The sequence below is a fragment of the Sinocyclocheilus grahami genome, unplaced genomic scaffold (assembly GCF_001515645.1).
Source record: "Sinocyclocheilus grahami isolate Dianchi unplaced genomic scaffold, SAMN03320097.WGS_v1.1 scaffold206.1, whole genome shotgun sequence".
Lineage (NCBI taxonomy): Eukaryota > Metazoa > Chordata > Actinopteri > Cypriniformes > Cyprinidae > Sinocyclocheilus > Sinocyclocheilus grahami.
Genome location: NW_015505385.1, coordinates 1,021,288 through 1,044,535, shown reverse-complemented (window position 1 = coordinate 1,044,535; position 23,248 = coordinate 1,021,288). Strand labels below are relative to the sequence as shown.

At 39.3% G+C, this 23,248-nt stretch overlaps 1 protein-coding gene across 1 annotated transcript; it reads left to right on the top strand.

Moving 5' to 3' along the window:
* Nucleotides 1-5,335: 5,335 nt before the first annotated feature.
* Nucleotides 5,336-19,733, top strand: LOC107595644 (transcription factor Sox-9-A-like). Its single transcript, XM_016286124.1, has 4 exons — nt 5,336-5,340; nt 16,919-17,544; nt 17,899-18,149; nt 18,971-19,733. The coding sequence occupies exons 2-4, from the start codon at nt 17,126-17,128 to the stop codon at nt 19,630-19,632; spliced, it is 1,332 nt and encodes a 443-aa protein (XP_016141610.1). The 5' UTR covers nt 5,336-5,340; nt 16,919-17,125; the 3' UTR covers nt 19,633-19,733.
* The last annotated feature ends 3,515 nt before the right edge of the window (nt 19,734-23,248 follow it).

Sequence of the window (23,248 nt, the reverse complement as noted above, 5' to 3'; positions counted from 1 at the left end):
CTAACAAGTGACGCATTAGATGTTTACTGCCTGTGAATGCAAGAACAAAAATGGCTAGAATTAGACTTTCTGTGCACAGAACTTATTAATGTTTTCACCAATATTTTCTGAAATCATGGAAAGTGCAGAAGGTATGTTGTTCTGTATGTTTGGACCAATGTTTAATACAGAAATTGCATATATGTTGCACTGCCTCCAAAAAGAGCAATCGGCTTCGGCTGTAAGTGCCAGCGTGTAGGTGGTCCTACAGTAGGCACAGCTTTAAAAAGCAGCAGAGCTTCTATATACTTTGCCGGTCACCTCACCCACATGTTTACCAACGTTTACCAGCAAACGCCTCGGGCTCTTTCATGCTTTCAGACACCATGCCTCCTTTAAAGCTAAAGCGGTTGCGTGACAGCCAGCAGAGATTTGTCATTGTAGTTAGTTTACTCACATTCAGTCCTGTAAGTTCAAACAAGTACATTTCAACATACTGTATACGAGAAGAAACAGTCATTTGTTTCTGGAAGATCCTGCTTTTGCATGTATCTCAAACTTACAGAGAAGTGTGGAAAAAGTTAGGTTTGCATTTGCTGAATACCAGTTCTTACAAGCCAGCAGTGTTAGGCATGTTTAGGGTGTAAAGGTGGAAATAAGGAAATAAGGAACAAGACAGTCTTGCATGACTATTAAGTGACAGACGGAAACATGGGTCTCACAGACAGATGATCTGCAGAATTCACTTTACCACTTTACTCACTCAAACAGCTGCTTTAAGACTCCTCAGAAAATCCATCTATCTATCTATCTATCTATTCATCCATCCATCCATCCATCCATCATCTATCCATCCATCCATCCATCCATTCATCCATCCATCCATTATCTATCTATCTATCTATCTATCTATCTATCTATCTATCTATCTATCTATCTATCTATCTATCCATTATCCATCCATCCATCCATCCATCCCTTCATCCATCCATCCATCATCTATCTATCTATCTATCTATCTATCTATCTATCTATCTAAATGAATGAATGAATGAATGAATGAATGGCCACAGCTCCAAATGACACAATCTAACAAGTGACGCATTAGATGTTTACTGCCTGTGAATGCAAGAACAAAAATGGCTAGAATTAGACTTTCTGTGCACAGAACTTATTAATGTTTTCACCAATATTTTCTGAAATCATGGAAAGTGCAGAAGGTATGTTGTTCTGTATGTTTGGACCAATGTTTAATACAGAAATTGCATATATGTTGCACTGCCTCCAAAAAGAGCAATCGGCTTCGGCTGTAAGTGCCAGCGTGTAGGTGGTCCTACAGTAGGCACAGCTTTAAAAAGCAGCAGAGCTTCTATATACTTTGCCGGTCACCTCACCCACATGTTTACCAACGTTTACCAGCAAACGCCTCGGGCTCTTTCATGCTTTCAGACACCATGCCTCCTTTAAAGCTAAAGCGGTTGCGTGACAGCCAGCAGAGATTTGTCATTGTAGTTAGTTTACTCACATTCAGTCCTGTAAGTTCAAACAAGTACATTTCAACATACTGTATACGAGAAGAAACAGTCATTTGTTTCTGGAAGATCCTGCTTTTGCATGTATCTCAAACTTACAGAGAAGTGTGGAAAAAGTTAGGTTTGCATTTGCTGAATACCAGTTCTTACAAGCCAGCAGTGTTAGGCATGTTTAGGGTGTAAAGGTGGAAATAAGGAAATAAGGAACAAGACAGTCTTGCATGACTATTAAGTGACAGACGGAAACATGGGTCTCACAGACAGATGATCTGCAGAATTCACTTTACCACTTTACTCACTCAAACAGCTGCTTTAAGACTCCTCAGAAAATCCATCTATCTATCTATCTATCTATTCATCCATCCATCCATCCATCCATCATCTATCCATCCATCCATCCATCCATTCATCCATCCATCCATTATCTATCTATCTATCTATCTATCTATCTATCTATCTATCTATCTATCTATCTATCTATCTATCTATCTATCTATCTATCCATTATCCATCCATCCATCCATCCATCCCTTCATCCATCCATCCATCATCTATCGATCTATCTATCTATCTATCTATCTATCTATCTATCTATCTATCTATCCCTCCATCCATTATCTATCTATCTATCTATCCCTTCGTCCGTCCGTCCATCCATCCATTCATCCATCCATCCATCCATCCATCATCTATCGATCTATCTATCTATCTATCTATCGATCTATCTATCTATCTATCTATCGATCTATCTATCTATCTATCTATCGATCTATCTATCTATCTATCTATCGATCTATCTATCTATCTATCTATCGATCTATCTATCTATCTATCTATCGATCTATCTATCTATCTATCTATCGATCTATCTATCTATCTATCTATCGATCTATCTATCTATCTATCTATCGATCTATCTATCTATCTATCTATCAATCTATCCCTTCGTCCGTCCATCCATCCATCCAACCATCCATCATCTATCTATCTATCTATCTATCTATCTATCTATCTATCTATCTATCTATCTATCTATCTATCTATCTATCTATCTATCTATCTATCTATCAATCTATCCCTTCGTCCGTCCATCCAACCATCTGTCCATCATCTATCTATCTATCTATCTATCTATCTATCTATCTATCTATCTATCTATCTATCCTTCGTCCGTCCATTCATTCATTCGTCCATCTATCCATCCATCTATTTATCTATCTGTCTTTATATCTATCTATTTATCTGTCTGTCCATCCGTACATAAATGACAGCATTTGAAAATGAATAGTTTAGTATTCAATTCATAATTTTGCAGTTCTGAGCTTTATCAATTATTTCAAATGTTCAATGGTAGTTCCTCAGGTAGCTTTTATTGTAGGAGCAACATTTCAAACAAAATCAATGAAAAAAAACTCATAAGAGCACACATTTTGCATCTGATATGTCACATCTGTGCTTCCCATCACCTCACTTGACTCTTAGTGACGGAGGGCTTGTTACTGTCGCTCTTAGAGAATCACAAAGGGTGACAGAGATGTGTTAAGTGACTCAGCACTGATGAATTCCAGGCTTTATCACTTTTTCCTTCACGAAACTTTAGAAAAGCTGTCAAAATACAGCCTTCTATTACTGAGTTCTTCCACAACACCTCTAACTTCTCACTATACGGTCACCCGTGAGTCACAACCAGAGCCATGAGCTCGTATGTTGCCCACAGACCATCAGATGATACTTTCAAAGTTTTTTTTTTTTTTAATTCCCACCGATATGAAAGATGAATATGGAGGCTGTGATGTGGAGCTGCGTTTTGGAGCATCGGACCAGCAGCATTAGATGCGATGTGGAGATGGTTAACATGGTTGATCACAATTTTGGAAATGAAAAGGACTCTGAACTGGCAACCCCACCCCCTCACTGCACTGTATGATTCATTGTGGGATGATTGGAGGCCAACTTGGCAAGCCCACTGTCACCACCGTATAACTACATGTGAATCAGAGGGGTTGCCTTAATTTTACCGTCTCATCATCGCAGTCTTAATCACGCCATGTTGTGGAACGTCTGAGACTGTGAACATGTGCGTCTCACCATCGACACTTCTGTTTCCCTGCTAATTAAAGAGTTCTCCTGGTTTGCATCGAGGGGGAGGGGAAAACGGGAAATTCGACTAAAGTAATGAGGCCGTTTTTCTCCGTTTAAGGTTTTCTCAGACTGTGAAAGACACCTAGTTTTGACAATTACAACTACCCTGAAAAAAAAGACAGCAAAAAACGAAGTGCAAAAATGTGAATGAAATTGAGCTTATTCAGTAATTTAAACCAGACATCCGTGCATTTGCCGTTTAGGCCCCCAGATCCAGAAAAGCAAGCTTTCTGCAGGATACAGGGGAATAAAGGCCAGTATTAACCTTTCTACCACTGAATATTAATCAGCATTTAATAAAAGGAAAACAACCCACTTGCCACTCCAAATATTATCAGTGTGACATTACCTTTATTTTCATTTTGCGAGACGTTTTGCAAAAAAAAATTCAAGATAAACACTTACACCTCAGCATTCAATAGTCTGAAAAGCGGGGAGAGTTAGGCTAGGAAAATAAAATCATGAAATAAAACAAACACGGCACTTGCCGAGGAGACCGTACTGGACGCGGCGCTTTCCTCTGGCTCAATCTGCTTTGAGAGAGATGCATTGTAGGTTTTGGATTGACGAGGGCAACCACGTTTCCATGTTCATGAGCTGGCGCTCGCCAGGAAGACTCCCATTAGAAACGAGTGCGTGTGGTTTCTCGTGAACACGCCTGGGACAGAAACACAAATCCACCCATTTCTCACTGCAGACGAAAATGTCACCGTAAAATGGGAGCAATATGGTTAGTCATAAACCTAGCAAAAAACAACATTTTATGGAAGGCAGAACAAACGCACTTCAAATGAGCTCTTAATGTTAAAATAAAAAAATAAAACACAAGATTAAATTATGAAGCTCAAAATTTCCTCCTTAAAATGAAAATAATAAATGCTAGACATAATAAAAAACACGATATATATAATATGTGCATATGCCACACTTAATGGAGTCCAGAAGTCTGAGACATGAGTGAAAATGCCTTTTTCTGATCAAATACAAATTATATTAGGGTAAAAAAATTGTGACTATCTAATTGTGACTAGTATATATATATACTTCCTTATTTAATTCATACACTATACACAAATGAGTGCATAGTGCATAAGTGCATAGAGTTTAGGGCGTCATTTGGGATGCAGTTTATGCATATTGTAAATTTGATTTGATGGGGACACCAAAATGGGACATTTCGACTTTGACTCATTATCAGCTTTAGTTTTGCATTTAAAAATCCTAAAGCTTTGTTAAAATCCCAGTTTTCTGACTTTTGGATCCCACTGCGCACGGATAAGTATATGCAAACACAAGAAATTCAGTCGAACGCTGCCTGGTCCTGCGTGTGAAATATGCTAAGACTGGGAAGGAGACTGTTTTGAAAGAGCGATAGCATCGGTTGGCACCCAGTGAGAAGCCCACAGCATCGGCCCTCCATCTGAACACAAAGAAGAGGCCAGCAGACCACGAACAGAGAGGGAGGGACGAACACGAGTGAGACAGAGGGAGCAGGAAAGAAAGGAACATGCTAACACGCTAACTCCGCCACTGCTAGTGTTTTCCCCTCAGCAGTAGTATCCATTAAAGTTCTTTAGATATACATATATGAGAAGTTCATGTGTTAAAATCCTCATTTAGGCCTTTGACGGTTTGCATCATTGCACACACAACACCAAGAAGCTCCATAATACAGTCCCTAAAAAAGGTTAATAATGCTAATGCTAATGCTAATATCGGTTAGCATTCATTTATCTCAACTGTGTAAGCACTGGTGAAAACGAAGTGCACTTAATTGTAATGCATCTTCAAATCTTAAAAGTCAGTCTTACAAAAACTGTACTTGCAGATAATATAATATTAAAGAAACAAAAGGGCACTTAAGTGTACATTTAAGTGTACACTAACATCTCTTAACGTTTTTAAAAAGTACACTTTGTAATAATGTCAAAATAAAAGTTTTATTTTAAAGTACATTTTAAATCTTTCGTCATGCTTTAAAGTAGTACACTTATTGTGACGTGTTGACTAACATACTAAAGCACATGTAAAGTACTTGATTATAATTTTAACTGTAGTGTGTTAAGAAAGCTAATAGTATATTTTATATTTACTAAATCGCACCTTAATCATTACAAATGTGTAATTACAAATATATTTAAATACATGATATGCAGATTTCGAAAGAAATTTTAGTTTACCAAAAATTTGACAATATTAACAATATTACAAAGTCAATAGAAGTATTTATGAAATTACATATAAAGATGTACTTAAGTTCTATAGGTCAAAAATCACTCTAACGTTCAACTAATTGCATTTAATATAGATTTAAACTAGAATACATGTTCATTTATTCGCAGATATCAATTAAATGTCTGGAAACATTACATTCTGTTCACACTTAAGTGCAGTATATGCTATTAAAATGTATTTTTATGTAATAAGGACTCTTTTCAAAAGTATGCTAAAGTGTACATCTTTTTCACAACGGTAAGTACACTGTAAAAAATGACCGTGAATTTAACGGTAAAAGACTGTAAAAATGCTACAGTAAAAACCTGTTAAATGGTTAACGGTAAATTCCCCTACTATATACAGTGAAAAACTGTATTGGACATTACATGCATTGGACATTAATTTTATGGTAGTATACCGTTTTTGGAAGTGAAAAATGCCGTATAATTTACAGTGAATAACCGTAAATTGACATTCCCAGAATTCCCTGCGTTACATTTCAAATTTGATGTTTTTTTGTTGAAATAACTATGTTTCTTCTTAGTTTGTTCTTATTAGTTTTGTATTATTTTTTGATAATTCAGTTTTGAATGTTTATTGCATTATTATTTAAAGGGAAGTCGTGGCCTAATGGTTAGAGAATCGGCCAAAGGTTGTGGGTTCGAACCGTAAATTGACATTCCCAGAATTCCCTGCGTTACATTTCAAATTTGATGTTTTTTTGTTGAAATAACTTGTGTTTCTTCTTAGTTTTTTCTTATCAGTTTTGTATATTAGGGTTGTGTGTTACACCTAATGTTGTTATTGCATTAAGGGAAGTCGTGGCCTAATGGTTAGAGAATCGGCCAAAGGTTGTGGGTTCGAGTCTCGTACCGGCAGGGATTGTAGGTGGGGGGAGTGAATGTACAGCGCTCTCTCCTTCAATACCACGCCCTTGAGCGAGTGCCGCAGCATAAATGGCTGCCCACTGCTCTGGGTGTGTGTGTGCGCGTGTGCGTGTGCGTGTGCGTGTGCGCGCGCGCGCACTTTGGATGGGTTACATGCAGAGCACTAATTTGAGCACATACTTGGCCACACTTCACTTCACACTTCACTTATTTCAGTTTCATGTGTTACCGTGATGGTGTTTAGTGTTTGTGTGAATGACGCTGTGCACCTTCTCTATATGTTATTATTTAAAAGCTGCTTGTGATGGGCTTTGGTTCATCGTGTGACTTTCTCATCACCTCCTGCTTTTGGTGGTTATCAGTTTATTACAAAGCTACAAATCAGACTTCAGTACTTCAATAGGTTGGTATATTAACATTATATCAGTTAATGAAATGACAGTATTTTATTTTGTATAAATTGTAAATTTAAGTTAAAACTGCAAAACCTAAAACGTTGCTACTGTATTTTTTACAGTAAAATTCCGGCAACCACAGGTTATTTTTTACAGTGTTGCAAAAACAATATTAGAATTACAGCTACTTTTGAATCACTCAGTGCAACTTAAGTTCCAGGAAACTCATCCAATCGTATCCACTCGTTTATCGGTTCATTAAATCTGTTTGTTTATTTTCTTGTTGTTTGTTGAGTGTGACAGTCTACAGCGAGACACCTCTTTCCCGTCACTAGACTCACGGCGCTAGTCAACACATGCTAACCCTGCCTTCCCATGTGAGAAGGCCTTGTACACTTCTGTATTATGGAAAGGAAAGGAAATCTAAGCCCGCTAAACCCCATATTAGGTCGGCAGACGTCAGCGACCCTCTGCTAATATTTACCGTGAACATTAGCTTGAGTGTACAGTCAGAAATGGGTTTATTAAAAAGCGTTAATTCCAAGCAAACAACAATTATTAGCAATAAAGGGGTCCGTGTCGATGGCTTTGATGTGAGCTGTTTGCGATATACACGTCTGGGCAATGAGACATGGAGCTGGGGGATTCTTGGAAGGTCAGCGAGTTATTTTACATTTGTGTTACAGTGCAGGCCGATGTTTTGGGTTGGAAACAGCATCAGTTCTGTTCGGGAATAGAGTGACATTCATCTGTGTTTATTTGCACTGTCAGCTGATACCGGAGCTCTTGCTAAAAGGTTTTGTTTTGAAAAGCTCAGACTCTGGATTTTTTTTTATTAGAAATTCAAACGTAGTTGCATGACAAGTTTAATATGCGGTACAATGCAGCGCCAAGGGCTGTGGATTAGGGCGGTGAGACGTTACGCACACATATGCATGCAAGCATGCGGCCGCTTCCAAACAGACACAAAGTAAGGATTCGGTTCTGAATAAGTATGAGCAATCACGCATAAACAGACACGTTAATGTGCTGCGCTGACGCAAACAATGACCTTCAGTCAGCCGTCAACGGCCGCTAATGGTGCAGCAAACCCACAAACATTTCAACTCACACAAGCACAATTACAGTGTGCGAAGACATCAGTCTGTCAATATGCGTAGAAGCTATTTTATAAGCTACTTTGTCTTAAATTGCAAATATGAACACTCAATTAAACACTAACTGACAAATTTGCAAATATATGAACCAAAGCAAAAATTATAATTTCAACTTAAAAATTTCACTATTTTTGAAAATAGGCTCATTTTTCCGGTTCCCCTAGAGTTAAACAGTCGAGTTTTACAGTTTTCGAATCCATTCAGCCGATCTCCGGGTCTGGCGGTAGCACTTTTAGCTTAGCTTAGCATAGATCATTGAATCTGATTAGACCGTTAGCATCTTGCTCAAAAATGACCGAAGAGTTTCGATATTTTTCCTATTTAAAACTTGACTCTTCTGTTGTTACATCGTGTACTAAAACCGACGGAAAATGAAAAGTTGCAATTTTCTAGGCCGATATGTTTAGGAACTATACTCTCATTCAGGCGCTGCGTAATATAATTGCGCCTGCTGCACCCATGGTACGGTGCACCCATTGCACAATGCACTTTTCTTAATATTAAGCCTAAAATGTGTTTTAAGGTCACTACTGATGATGATTGTATGATCTTTGAATAATATTAGTCTTTAAATGCAAGATATGTAAAGTCTACCTGAAGTATACTTGTTATAGTTCCACTCAAATATACTTCAGTATGTCTTTAGTTGGACTTCAGCACTACTTCTGCACAATTAAAGTGCATTAAGTACATAATTAGTTGTTCCATTTTAGCAGACAAATAGACTAGATCAGTATACCAAAAGTACAATTGCAGGGTATTTTTATTAAGTACATAAATATGTAAATATATTTGTGGTGAATTTCAAATACATTTAAGTACACATATTGCTCACTAGGGTATATACTACTTCAGTTTTTCTACTTTAAAATTTCACATTTAATTCAACATGTTACTTGCTGTTTCTGTATGTGCTGTTTCCAAAGCTTTATAAACTTGTTAGGAAGAAGGCTTAAGAAAGTGACATGAGTGAGGGAAAAAAACGAGAGGGAGGGATAGAGCTATCCTGGTATTTAGAGCCCTAATCTGAAACGCATAAAGCTAGTGTTACACCCCACAATATCTCACAGTAGCATTATTTTTTTCCCATTCTCACTTCAGACTTCTCGTGCATTTCCCCCCCTCTCCCTCTCCCTTCAATTCGAGTCACACTCGTGCATCCTGATGGAAGAGATTTCAGGAAATCAAGCTGGACAATTTCCTCTGAGTGTAATATTAGAATCCAGCAGCAGCAAGGAGAGTCTGCAGGGTTGCTGCAATCTCGTGCAAACACTGATATCATTATGCATGCATGTCTATGCGTGCGTTTACGCCATCTAAAAAGGCAGTTTCTGTTTCTAGAAGGTTCCTGTCTTGCTGTGCCACTTCAGTTTCTCAGGCCTGAAACGGACACGTGTGAGTGTGAGTGTGTGTGAGTGTGGGTGTGTGTGTGTGTGTGTGTGAGAGAGAGAGTGAGTGAGTGTCTGTGTGTGTGTGTGTGTGTGTGTGTGTGTGTGTGTGTGTGTGTGTGTGTGTGTGTGTGTGTGTGTGTGAGAGAGAATGAGTGAGTGTGTGTGTGTTTGTGTGTGTCTGTGTGTGTGTGAGTGTGTGTGTTTGAGAGAGAAAGTGAGTGAGTGTGAGTGTGTGAGAGAGAGAGAGAGAGTGAGTGAGTGTGTGTGTGTGAGTGTGTGAGAGAGAGAGTGAGTGGGTGTCTGTGTGTGTGTGTGTGTGTGTCTGTGTGTGTGTGAGTGTGTGTGTTTGAGAGAGAAAGTGAGTGAGTGTGAGTGTGTGAGAGAGAGAGAGAGAGAGCGAGTGAGTGTGTGTGTGTGTGAGAGAGAATGAGTGAGTGTGTGTGTGTTTGTGTGTGTCTGTGTGTGTGTGTGTCTTTATCTGTGTGTGTGTGTGTGTGTGTCTGTGTGTGTGTGAGTGTGTGTGTTTGAGAGAGAAAGTGAGTGAGTGTGAGTGTGTGAGAGAGAGAGAGAGAGAGCGAGTGAGTGTGTGTGTGTGTGAGAGAGAGAGAGAGTGTGTGTGTGTGTGTGTGTGTGTGAGTGAGTGTGTGTCTGTCTGCGTGTCGTGTGCGTGTGAGTGTTTGTGTGTGTGTGTGCGTGCGTGTGTTTGTGTGTATGTGCGTGCGTGCGTGCATGCGTGCGTGTGAATGTGTGTGTGTGTGTGCGTGTGTGTGTGTGTGTGTATGTGTGCATGCGTGAACGCAACACAGCTTCATCCTACATTTCGGCTGACCTCTCCTCGCGTTTCGCTGTGATTCACACTGCTTCCATCAGTTAACACACGACGCTTCAAACCCAGCACCAGCTCCTGCACTCCAAAAAACATCTTCAATAACACTGACGAGGATGTAACCTTAGCGTACACAGGGCGTCTCTGTTTCCTTCTAATTACTAGAAAAGGGTAAGAAGCAAGCTCTTATTTTGAGAGCGCACGGCATCGTTGCTCTTCTGAACCTCTGAGGTCCAGAAGAGGTCGGGTTTGGATGTTACCGATGGAGGACGGTTAGTTATGGTCTGAAAAGTGGATTTTTCGCCAGCGAGTGTTTATCTATGCAGTCATTCCTGCTGCCATCATTTCTCAAGCGCATTTCTTGGCGTTTGTGCACAGTTACCTGTGTGTATGAGGTGGAAAGAGCTGGGGGCAGGAATTAGAGAGAGTTGGGCTGGGCTGGTGGCCCAAGCCATTGGATCTCATCACTCCTTCATTACGCTGGCATGCTCAGGAATCAAACGGACTCTGCAAAAAGAATAGGCCCTTTCATTTAGCGTGGCCTGCAGGGTAGAGAGGGAGGGTCAAAGAGAGAGTCTCAGTAAAAGTAAGAGCCGGAGTGAGAGAAAGACACAACAGAGTGAAAGGAGCCGGGCACTTCTTACACAAGGCTGGGTATCTGTACACAAATCCACGTTCTGATTATTAGAGCCCTGTGATTTCAGCGATGCAGAGAATGTGGACGGAATCGCAAAAACAAAACATAGACTGCTATTAAAATATGATGTCTGCATGAGAAGTGCAGTTTTGAGTACTACACATACTGATGAAAAGCATGGAAATAATATGAATAATAATAACACAATTTATTAAAACAGTATATAAGAAATATCACACAATCAAGAATCAGTTTCATACATGTTTAATTCAAGATTGATTAAATAAAGTTTTATGAATTCATTTGATTACCACCATTTTTGATTATGCATTTATATTAAATCATAAAATCACTAGATTTTTTTTTGGGGGGGGGCATTTTAAAGTTCTTAACTTAAACTTTAACATATTGTTAAAGTTTTATTAAATTGATTAGACATATTGTTGTAAACATGTCCAAATGTTTGTATACATTTTTGGGCAATATCATGTTTACATGTGCATTATTATATTATATTATTTTATTTTACAAGTTTATTTATTTATTTATTGGAATTATTATGTATGTTTTTATAAGAGTCTTTTGTATGTTTTGTATAAGAGCGGTCTGGTACATAAATTTCCCTTATGGAATAAAGTTTTACTTTACCTTACCTATTTGATGATTAACATATAAATTAAGAAAGCCATTAGAAAATATAATCCAGAAACAAATTAAATAGAAAAAACAGAATTAAATGGAATTTGGGAAGAAAATATCAAATGAATTTGATAAGGCCTTTGCTTCATATTCAAAAGCTTTTGATTCTGATCATTTTTGACTACATATGTAAATTCTAATTTGAATATTATCTCCATTGCCAATAATAGTGTTGCACTCTCAGCTTAGTTTACATAATTCTGTATATTTCCAACCAAAATATGTACAGAAATGTAAAATGAAAGTGTGTCTGGGCCTGATCATTAGACACAGTGTTATCTGTAGCCGCGATACAGTAAACGTCACAGAGAGAGGAAATGGTTAAGAATTAACCTGCTCAACCCACACCGCTATGACATGAACAGCTATATTTAGTCTGTGGTTTCATACGTAACGCTTGAACACATCTGAATGAATGTCACTGAGACCACCGATGACATCAGTACCAAAAGCTGATGAACCAGTTAGATCAGATCCTGAATCAGACAACACAACAAAAGGGACTGATTCAGCCTGGAACACAAAATGCAAACATAATGTTAATTTAAAAAAAAGCATGCAACATGCAGAAGATACGTATATGATAGCTATCAAGACATATATACAGTTACAAGCTGAATAAGTCACACATTTAATCTTTGCATTATAGTAAAAATATATGCTTGCATATATGACAATTTCTCAGTTCTGAACCATTTTTGCAATGACTTTTAATCACTGCTGTCAAGGTGATTTTCAGTGATGGTGCAATCAATAACAGTATATTACGCCAGCAATTAAATCCTGCAAGCCTAACTATCGTAGGTTACTATCGGTCATCCGGCTCACTGAAATGAAATCCGGCTATGCTTAGCACCTCCATCTGCAAGGCACAATTCAATTAAAAATGTGCTGTGCTATGACTGGACCAGCGTCCAGACCGCCTAGCGTTTCGCTGCATCAGAGATTCTCGAGCTGTGAAAAGAGCGGGCACGGTTAGCGTCTGCTTTTCCACTGGCTCGGCCCTCCCGCTGACAAACCCATTTCTTAAGCCTCAACCCACCCGCCGCCGCCCCCTTAAATGCCCAAAAGAGTCCTTAAAGGTGTGGATCTGTCATTAGCACATTTAGCTTGGCGCAAAAGCACATTGTTATTTTTAAGAGCCAGTGTTTGCACCAGCTGTATCTTTGGAGCGTGTGCGGATTCCCGTGGCTTTGCGCCTGTTCGGCTCAGTGTGTCCGCTTCCCCTGCCTACTGCTGAGGCGCTTCACGTTCTCCATCAGCTCGGCTGGTCAAAATGATCTCATAACTCACATCAGGATTTTGTGGTTGCTGTGGAATCGAGCAAAATTAAAATGCATTCATGTATTGTCGTGAACTAGTAGGAACTAGTGACATCTGGATCAGACTACAGCCATTCAGACTGTACTTACAGCAGGATGATGTTAAATGTCAAACAGTTAAATACTCTTGAACTGCTGAAACTAGTTACTTTGTTGTAAATCCCAGATAACGACTGAGTGTTTGGACAAACCTCTGACCTCAACACAACCCTGACAAACAGATCCTATATACATGGAAGCTCGTTTCTGTGTCTGTCTGTCTCTGTCTGTCTGTGTGTGTGTGTGTGTGTGTGTGTGTGTGTGTGTGTGTGTGTGTGTGTGTGTGTGTGTGTGTGTGTGTGTGTGTGTGTGTGTGTGTGTGACTTTATATCTCACAAGTAAGACACCAGGAACGTCCGCTAGTTCACTTGCTTTGGTCCGGACCAAATACAATGTAGATATTTTTTTGTTTGGTGCGGTTCACTTTCACACTGCCCTTTTTGCAAGTGAACCAGAAGCTGTAAACAAAACCACACGTGTGCTTGAGGTCATCCATTCATTGGTTCATCCTGGGTCTCGGTACGGTTGTTTGGTCCGCACCCGAGTGCGCTTGCTGTATTCACACCTGCCCAAATGATCCGCACCAAGGGGGGAAACGAACTTGAGTACGATTCAATCAAACCAAACAAGACAGGTGTGAATACACCCTTTATATCTCAAAATTACGACTTTATTTCTTTCAATGCAACTCTCACAATTGTGACTATTTCTTGACATTGTGATGTTTTATTGTGTAATATGACTTTATGCATCACAACTGCAAATTAACGAACTTGAGTACGATTCAATCAAACCAAACAAGACAGGTGTGAATACACCCTTTATATCTCAAAATTACGACTTTATTTCTTTCAATGCGACTCTCACAATTGTGACTATTTCTTGACATTGTGATGTTTTATTGTGTAATATGACTTTATGCATCACAACTGCAAATTCATTTCTTGAATTATGACTTTATATGTCATAAGTGCAACCTTTGTGACCGTTTCTCATATTCTGAATAACTTTATTTTCAGTAAAAAGCACTGGCATGTTTGGCCACAACGTCTGCCAGAAGTTAGTAAAGTTAGAATTAGAGTTTCTATACTTCTGGTGTCCGTGAAGAAAATACTAGAAAAAGTCACGTTTATCAAACTAGTGCCTGACTTCACAGACAACATAAGCCAGTTTGTTCTTAAAGTCTTATTAGTGGTGGACCGTTTCTGTGCCAAAAACAAGAACTTCTGAATAGCACAAAGAGAAACGAGAATGCTCCTTAAACACCTCAGAGACAAAGAAATGGCAAACATGGTTTGCCAGTGTACCTCTAATGTTTGCACAAAATCTTCACACCTCCACTCCAAAAAAAGATGACAAGTTTCCCAAGGCCTTTTGTAGGATGCTTAGCCCTGTAAATGATCATTGCTTTAATGTAACAGTGACAGATTTGGTTAACATTGGCTGATTGATAAGTTGTGACAGCCGTAACAAAACTCCATTTTTACTGAGTTGAAACTTAAAAAACTAAATATAATGCCAACAAAATAAAAATATGATAAAGACAAAACAGATCAAATTAACATATAGGGGCACGTTCATAAAAAATGCACCGTTTTGCCATCTGTTCCTGAAACATTTTAGTTTTTGACAGGATGTGGTGTAGGTGTATCTCGTGTGAAATCACCGTCTCATTTGACTGCAATCGCTATTTGTGACTCAGATGTGAGTTCTGCTTAACAGGTGGTATAAGTTAATCAGAAGTTGCACTCCCATAACATTTTATTACTTGAACACCTTCGTAAAACCAGTGGTTAGTCAAACTTTTAAAGCACAAGTTACTGTTATAGCGCAAATGTGGTAACACTTATCTAATTGGCTGTATCAAAAGTAATAGTATTGTCGCTGACAGCAGCTAACAGGAGCTTAATGCAAAATAAAATCGAGCAGTTATTAAAAGATGGCTTGATAAGCGTATGCAAAGTTGAAAAGCTGTCATTCACTCCTGTATTCGCTTAAGTCCGCATTACAATAAATAAACGAAGCCTCTCCTTCCTATTAGCAGCGTGCCGTTAACAGAAAAGGGAATGTGCTATTGACGAAGGTCCTAAAAGTTCTGTTATGTTTATGCTTGAAGTGAATATTTTAAATAAACACATCCAGTGAAAATAAACGCTGTGTGTCGGAGCGAGGACGAATCAAAACGCTCACAGTTCACGTTCTCTATGTGGAAGCTGAGCCTTAATTAAACTGCGGGGCAGATAGGATTACTGACTGGTTGTGCATTGCAAGAGCTTGACATAACGCAAACAAACAGCTTTACAACATCTAGAAATCTGCCTTTCTCCCTCGGCCCGAGCACTGATCAGGAGAGAGAATCAAAGATCTGCATACTACAAAACGCTCGCCAGTTGCCTTTTAGTGTGTGTTTTATTATTATTATTATAATTGTAGCTCACACAAGCATATGCAACTGAAAGTTTGCACAAAAATGAATCCTGAAAGATCTCTTCAGTCAATCCAGGTTAGTAAAATGTCATCAGTTTTCATCAGTTTAAACCTATTAGAAATGAGCTACAGGGTGAAATCAGTTTAACACATGAGCACCACAATATGTGTATCAAGAAAATAAAATTAAACTAAAAAGAGCTTAACAATGTGTATTATGCATTTATGCATTTATAGTTTTAAGGTGAAACGGAGTTGAGGTGGTTCTAAACAAGTCAATTTGATTGCCACAATAAATGCATGGCTTAAATAAATTACAAATAAAATACAATGTAAAATGTCTGTTTTCTGTTAGCGTAATGGAAGTTGGGAAGGCTGCAATATCACAGTGTACTTGACAAATTTAAACAATTTAGGGATGATCTGTAGGTTTTAAGATTGCTTTATTCTGTAGAAGACAATTCCTAGGATATTAATGTATTATTTTCGAGATTTGAAGCATGTTTTGAAAAAAACAATATAGGCCTATTACATAAACAGAATAAACTGTTATATGTATCCCCCTGAATGCTGTGTGAGAGAAAATACAGAGACGTTAGCTGTTTTAATCAGGAATTCATGACCAATATTTGCATTATTATACACAGACAAACTCTGCAAGCCTGACCAGCACTAATGGACTGAAGCGAACTGAGCACAGAACTCTGTCTCCCCCTATCGGTCAGTTTCACGAAAATACCCAGCGAATCACTCCGACACCATCTCTGGACTGCCTGACTCGATGAATAGATGCAGCAATATTTGCAACTTCTCCAAACCTGTCGAAAAGAAGGAATTAGTGCGAGTGGAAAGCTTTAAGGCTGAGTCACTGACTGAGTAACGCTTCCTCGAGCCAAGCCGTCCAAAATTAGTCACTAAATAAACGAATTAAAGCCAGTGGCTTGAATATTAAGCCCGTTTGATTGTTTGCAAACGCTTGAAGTCTTGTGTGTGTGTGTGTGTGTGTGTGTGTGTGTGTGTTTTGCACGACCCTAAAGATAAACATTTTCCGGCTGCGCACTTGCGCGTTTTCAGAATACAGCAGTAAGAGATTCCAACAAGCGCTTCTTATGAAAACAGTGCTTTCTGAATCATATTTCTGAAATGTTAAATTGTGAGTGATAATTATTGAGAGTGAGGGAGGGGTGGGCACGAGCAGGCATCGTTTGCCTTGTCGTCACAGCGCGTCGGGTTTAAAAGCCAATGCGCGCTCAGTTGACAAACCAAAGTTCGTCTCTCTCTTGGAAATACTACACAGGAGCGCGCAGGGAGCGCTTTGCTTTTGCAAACACCAGCAGAACACCCTCAAACGCTTGCCCTCTGAAAGCGAGCGCCGCGATTCAGTGGATTTGCAGGAACGTAGTTGGAACGTATTTTGGGGAGGCGAAACGCGCAGCCGCACCAATTCTCTGAGATCGTCCATCTACAGTCTTCGCATGAATCTACTAGATCCCTACCTGAAAATGACAGAGGAGCAAGAGAAGTGTCTGTCTGATGCCCCAAGTCCGAGCATGTCCGAGGACTCCGCGGGCTCCCCGGGCTCCGGCTCGGGCTCCGACGCCGAGAACACCCGCCTCGCGGTTCCGGACGCGACGCTCGGCGAGTTCAAGAAGGACGAAGAAGACAAGTTCCCGGTGTGCATCCGAGAGGCGGTGTCTCAGGTGCTGAAAGGCTACGACTGGACGCTGGTGCCCATGCCGGTGAGAGTGAACGGCTCGAGCAAAAACAAGCCTCACGTGAAGAGACCGATGAACGCGTTTATGGTGTGGGCGCAAGCGGCGCGCAGGAAGCTCGCGGATCAGTATCCACATCTCCACAACGCCGAGCTCAGCAAAACTCTGGGCAAACTTTGGAGGTAAATGTTTTTTCTTCTTCTTTGCATTAATTCATATGCATAATAGTGCATGCAATTGCAAGCAGTCTTCACAATAGTAACAGTATGCGCTGTAAGATGCATTGCTATGCTCACTGGCAGATTTAAATTTGCAATTAATGAGTAGTCAACATTTGAAGTGGATCAAAAAAGTTTTTCAAAGTTGTCCTAAGACAAGGACGGGTATTGTTTTGGTTTTAGGACAACTTTGATGAACGGTTTTGATCCACTTCAAATGTTGACTACTGTATTTGCATTAATTCATATGCATAAAGGTGCAGTCTACACAATAGTATAAGTATGCACTGTAAGATTCATTGCTGTGTTCATTGGCAGATTGCTGAATGAGGGCGAAAAGCGTCCCTTCGTGGAGGAGGCTGAGCGCCTCAGGGTTCAGCACAAAAAAGATCACCCTGACTACAAGTATCAGCCCAGGCGGAGGAAGTCGGTGAAGAACGGCCAGAGCGAGTCTGAGGACGGCAGCGAGCAGACTCACATCTCCCCGAACGCCCTCTTCAAAGCCCTCCAGCAAGCCGACTCGCCCGCGTCCAGCATGGGAGAGGTGCACTCGCCCAGCGAGCACTCAGGTGGGCGAAATCGAGTAGTGCTGTCAAACGGTTAATCGCATCCAACATAAAAGGTTTTGTTTACATAATATATTTGTGACCCTGGACCACAAAACCAGTCATAAGGGTCTTTTTTTTCCCCTTTTTGTTTTTTACAAATTGAGATTTATACATCATCTGAAAGCTGAAAGATGGTTTGTTAGGATAGGACAATATTTGAAAATCTGGAATCTGAGGGTGCAAAAAAATCTAAATATTGAGAAAATCATCTTTAAAGTTGTCCAAATTAAGTTCTTAGCAATGCATATTACTAATCAAACATTAAGTTCTTATATATTTATGGTACGAAATGTACAACATATCTTCATGGAACATGATCTTTACTTAATATCTTAATGATTTTTGGCATTTAAAAAAAACAATAATTTTGACTGGCTATTGCTACAAATATCCCCCAGCGACTTATGACTAGTTTGGGTGTCCAGGGTCACATTTGGGTGTACTGTTCTTATTTATTATGTATATATAAACACACACACACACACACACACACACATGCAGTATATATTTTGAAAATATTAACATGTATATATTTATATTCATATAATATAAATATATATAAACATAACAGATTTTACTTAAATAAATACATGCATGTGTGTGTATTTATATAAACATAATAAATATAGACATTACATAAACCAAAATTTTAGAAGCAATTAATCGGGAGTAATCATTTGACAATTCGAGTTTATCTCAGTTGTTTTCCTTGGCTCTCGCTGTTGCGTCATCTCTTAACCGGCACTCTAACTTCTCTCCCCTCCTCCACTGTTTCCAAACAGGCCAGTCCCAAGGGCCTCCCACTCCTCCCACCACTCCGAAAACTGACGCGCAGCCAGGCAAAGTGGATCTGAAGCGAGAGGCCCGTCCGCTTCAGGAAAGCACGGGACGCCCGCTCAACATCGACTTCCGCGACGTGGACATCGGCGAGCTCAGCAACGACGTCATCGAAACATTCGACGTCAACGAGTTTGATCAGTACCTGCCGCCGAATGGGCATGCCACCAACGCATCCTACTATGCCACCTGGATGGGGAAGCCTCAAAACGGCAGCCCTCCGAACGCCCAGCTTACTGGAGAACAAGAGCCACCGAGAACGACGCACATCAAAACCGAGCAGCTCAGCCCCAGCCACTACAACGATCAGGGTTCTCCGCAGCAAGCCAGCTACGGCTCGTTCAACGTCCAGCACCTCCAGCACTACAGCACTTCATTTCCATCCATCACCAGGGCGCAGTACGATTACTCCGACCACCAGGGCGGCGCCAACTCCTATTACACCCACGCTGGAGGTCAGAGCTCCGGCTTGTACTCCACCTTCAGCTACATGAGGCCCATGTACACACCCATCGCTGACTCTGCAGGGGTTCCTTCCATTCCCCAACCCAACCACAGTCCCCAGCATTGGGAGCAGCCGGTCTACACACAGCTCTCCAGACCCTGAGCAGATGGGACTCATTCCGCATTATTCCCCAAGTGAAAAAAGTACACTTTCATAATATACTTAAAGTGCTCTATTGTCACGCACTAAACTTAAGATGTGTACTCAACTGTGCTATTTTGGGACACCATGAATATAAACAAAAATGCGCTTTTAACATACCATCTCTGTATTTAAAAAATTTATTTAGTCACCGTTTGTAGTACACTTGAATGTACTAGTGTTTAAAAAGATGGTTCTAGAAGTGGTAAGTGAATAAATTGTTTAAATACAGAGATGGTATTTTAAAAGTGCATTTAAGTTAATATTCATGGTGTCCCAAAATAGCACAGTTGAGTACACATCTTAAGTTTATCTTAGTACTAAAGTACAAGATCAGTGCGTGGAAATAGAGCACTTTAAGTATGTTATGGAAGTGCACTTTTTTTCACCTGGGATCCACTCTCTTTAACACACACTTGAATTGCCCACACACACACACACACACACACACACACACACGAAACAATGAAATGTAGGAAAGAAAGCTGGACTTCAAGAAAAAAACAAAACGGCTCCCGACGTGCCTTTTAATCGCCTGAAATTGTGATTAGAATATATATATATATATATTTTTTTAGCCTTGTTTGCAAGAAAAGAAACATTTTTAAGAAATGATTCCTCTGTGAGGACTTATTGATTATTGATACTTTAATATGTACTGTGTATGTTTTCTTAACATGTTCTTCTTTTGTATTTCCGGCCTTCTGTGTTTCTTGTAGAAAAGTCTATTTTTACTAAACCACTCTTGGTAGTCATTCCTTGTCTTTTCCATCAGTAACACTCTAGTCCTTATGCGGTGCATTTTATGTTTGATAGTTTGACTCTGTGTCCTTTATTTATGTTCCTGTAAAATATCATTCCTATCCAACCGTGTTTTTTTTTTTAACCAGCTTTTAAAAAGCATTCACGCTTTTATCCCCAACCAGCATCAGTGCCTGTCAAATGTTGGGAGCGAGTTAGCGGGAATATCTACGTGGCAGCGGCAGCTGAGAATTTACTGAGTGTCTAACAGCATGTGTCGCAGCTCCGGGAAGTGCCCTTTGACCTCTGCTTGTCATTAGCTGCCTGCAGTCGTGCAGGTGTCATCTTACAGCCCCTCCTTCTGTATCCCATCTTAACCCCTTTAATTTATTTATTAGTATTAATTTTATTTCAAAGAAATGATTTGCATTTTATTCTTTAATACTTTATATGAAAAAAAAAGAATTGTTATTTTGCTCTTCTGATATTGGTGACATATAACCCAACGGGCCATTTAGACAGAGGGCTGGTACTTAATATGATAAAATTCTGTATTCATCATGTTTATTTATCGTATGTAGATTTTTCTATTTTAAATGTTTATTTGACCTTATTTCTAACCAGTTGTGTCATGCACAAAATACTGTTGCAGTTTCTAAAATAACTGGAAGAGTAGTCTTTCGTTTGGAAAGTTTTACGATGCTCTAATTTGAAGCTGTAGTTGTTTTTAAGTAGTTAGTTAGTTGGCATCTTTGTTTGCTTAGACATTTCCCTTTCCGATTTTGTGCTTTACTCAACGTCAGCCATCTCAGAACTGATGTTGGGATCTTTTTTACACAAGACTGAACACGTTTTTTGTCTTTAAAAAGTTTAACATTTTACTGCCTCTGAAGAAGCTCATCTTTTGTATTATATTTGCAATAAAAGTGAGAATAAAACATAAAACAGACACCTACGGCTTGTTATTGTCTCATAATCTGCGTCTAGTTACGCTTCTACATGAATATGTATGGTTTGTGTTTAGCCTTAGGGGGTGGAATGTCTTCAGTAATGACGAACGTTCGTTTTCTTGTGCAAGCACTGCCTCCCTCTCGCAGATGAAACAGCAGGAGGGCCTTATAGTTAGCACATTATAACACTCGTATTGTTCGTGTGAAAACGGAAAGAAAGTTTGGTTTTCCTATGTGGTTCCCTAGGTTTGTTCCTCTAAACGGTCAGCAAAGGGAAATATCGACAAGCCTGTCATGCCAAAGACATCATGTTCTACTGATTTATTGTCATTTTCAGCTCTGTTTTGCGATTGCGTCATCTGTGCTGGTGTGTAATTACAAAACCAGAAACAACAAACATCTTCTGGCTTTAACACTGTAGAATCGTCAATTTACAAATGGCACAGTAGTGATACTGAACGTACCGTCATGTTTCGCACCAGGGTTTCTCTGATTGCAGTCACGTTCCATTATAAGCTCAATAAAAAACAGCATTCCCTTTGTAAACAGCATTAATAAACATCTAATTCATATGTGAAGGAGAGACAACAAGAACAGCAGCCCACAGCGATCCAGTGGAGGGTCAGAGGTCTATTGGTCCCAGCTGTTTCAATACAGGGCCAGTTTTAAATTATTATGCCCACAAAACTAACATTTACTCAGGATATGAGATGGGACATTTCTGTGTAAAATATGCACAAACCGCAAAATTACTTAACTCTCTCTTGATTGGGAAATGTCCTTGAAAACCATCTATCCATCCATCCATCCATCCATCCATATATCTATCCATCCATCCATCCATCCATCCATCCATCCATCCATCCATCCATCCATCCATCCATCCATCCATCCATCCATCCATCCAACCAACCAACCATCCATCCATCCATCCATCCATCCATCCATCCATCCATCTATCTATCTATCCATCCATCCATCCATCCATCCATCCATCCATCCATCCATATATCTATCTATCCATCCATCCATCTATCTATCTATCCAACCATCCATATATCTATCTATCTATCCATCCATCTATCTATCTATCCAACCATCCAACCATCCATATATCTATCTATCCATCCATCCATCCATCCATCCATATATCTATCTATCTATCTATCTATCTATCTATCTATCTATCTATCTATCTATCTATCTATCTATCTATCTATCTATCTATCTATCTATCTATCTATCTATCTATCTATCTATCTATCTATCTATCTATCTATCTATCTATCTATCTATCTATCTATCTATCTATCTATCTATCTATCTATCTATCTATCTATCTATCTATCTATCTATCTATCTATCTATCTATCTATCTATCTATCTATCTATCTATCTATCTATCTATCTATCTATCTATCTATCTATCTATCTATCTATCTATCTATCTATCTATCTATCTATCTATCTATCTATCTATCTATCTATCTATCTATCTATCTATCTATCTATCTATCTATCTATCTATCTATCTATCTATCTATCTATCTATCTATCTATCTATCTATCTATCTATCTATCTATCTATCTATCTATCTATCTATCTATCTATCTATCTATCTATCTATCTATCTATCTATCTATCTATCTATCTATCCAACCATCCATATATCTATATATCTATCCATCCATCCATCTATCCATATATCTATATATCTATCCATCCATCCAACCATCCATCCATCTATCTATCTATCCATCCAACCATCCATCTATCTATCTATCATCCATCCAACCATCCAACCATCCATCCATCCATCCATCCATCCATCTATCTATCTATCTATCTATCTATCTATCTATCATCCATCCATCCATCCATCCAT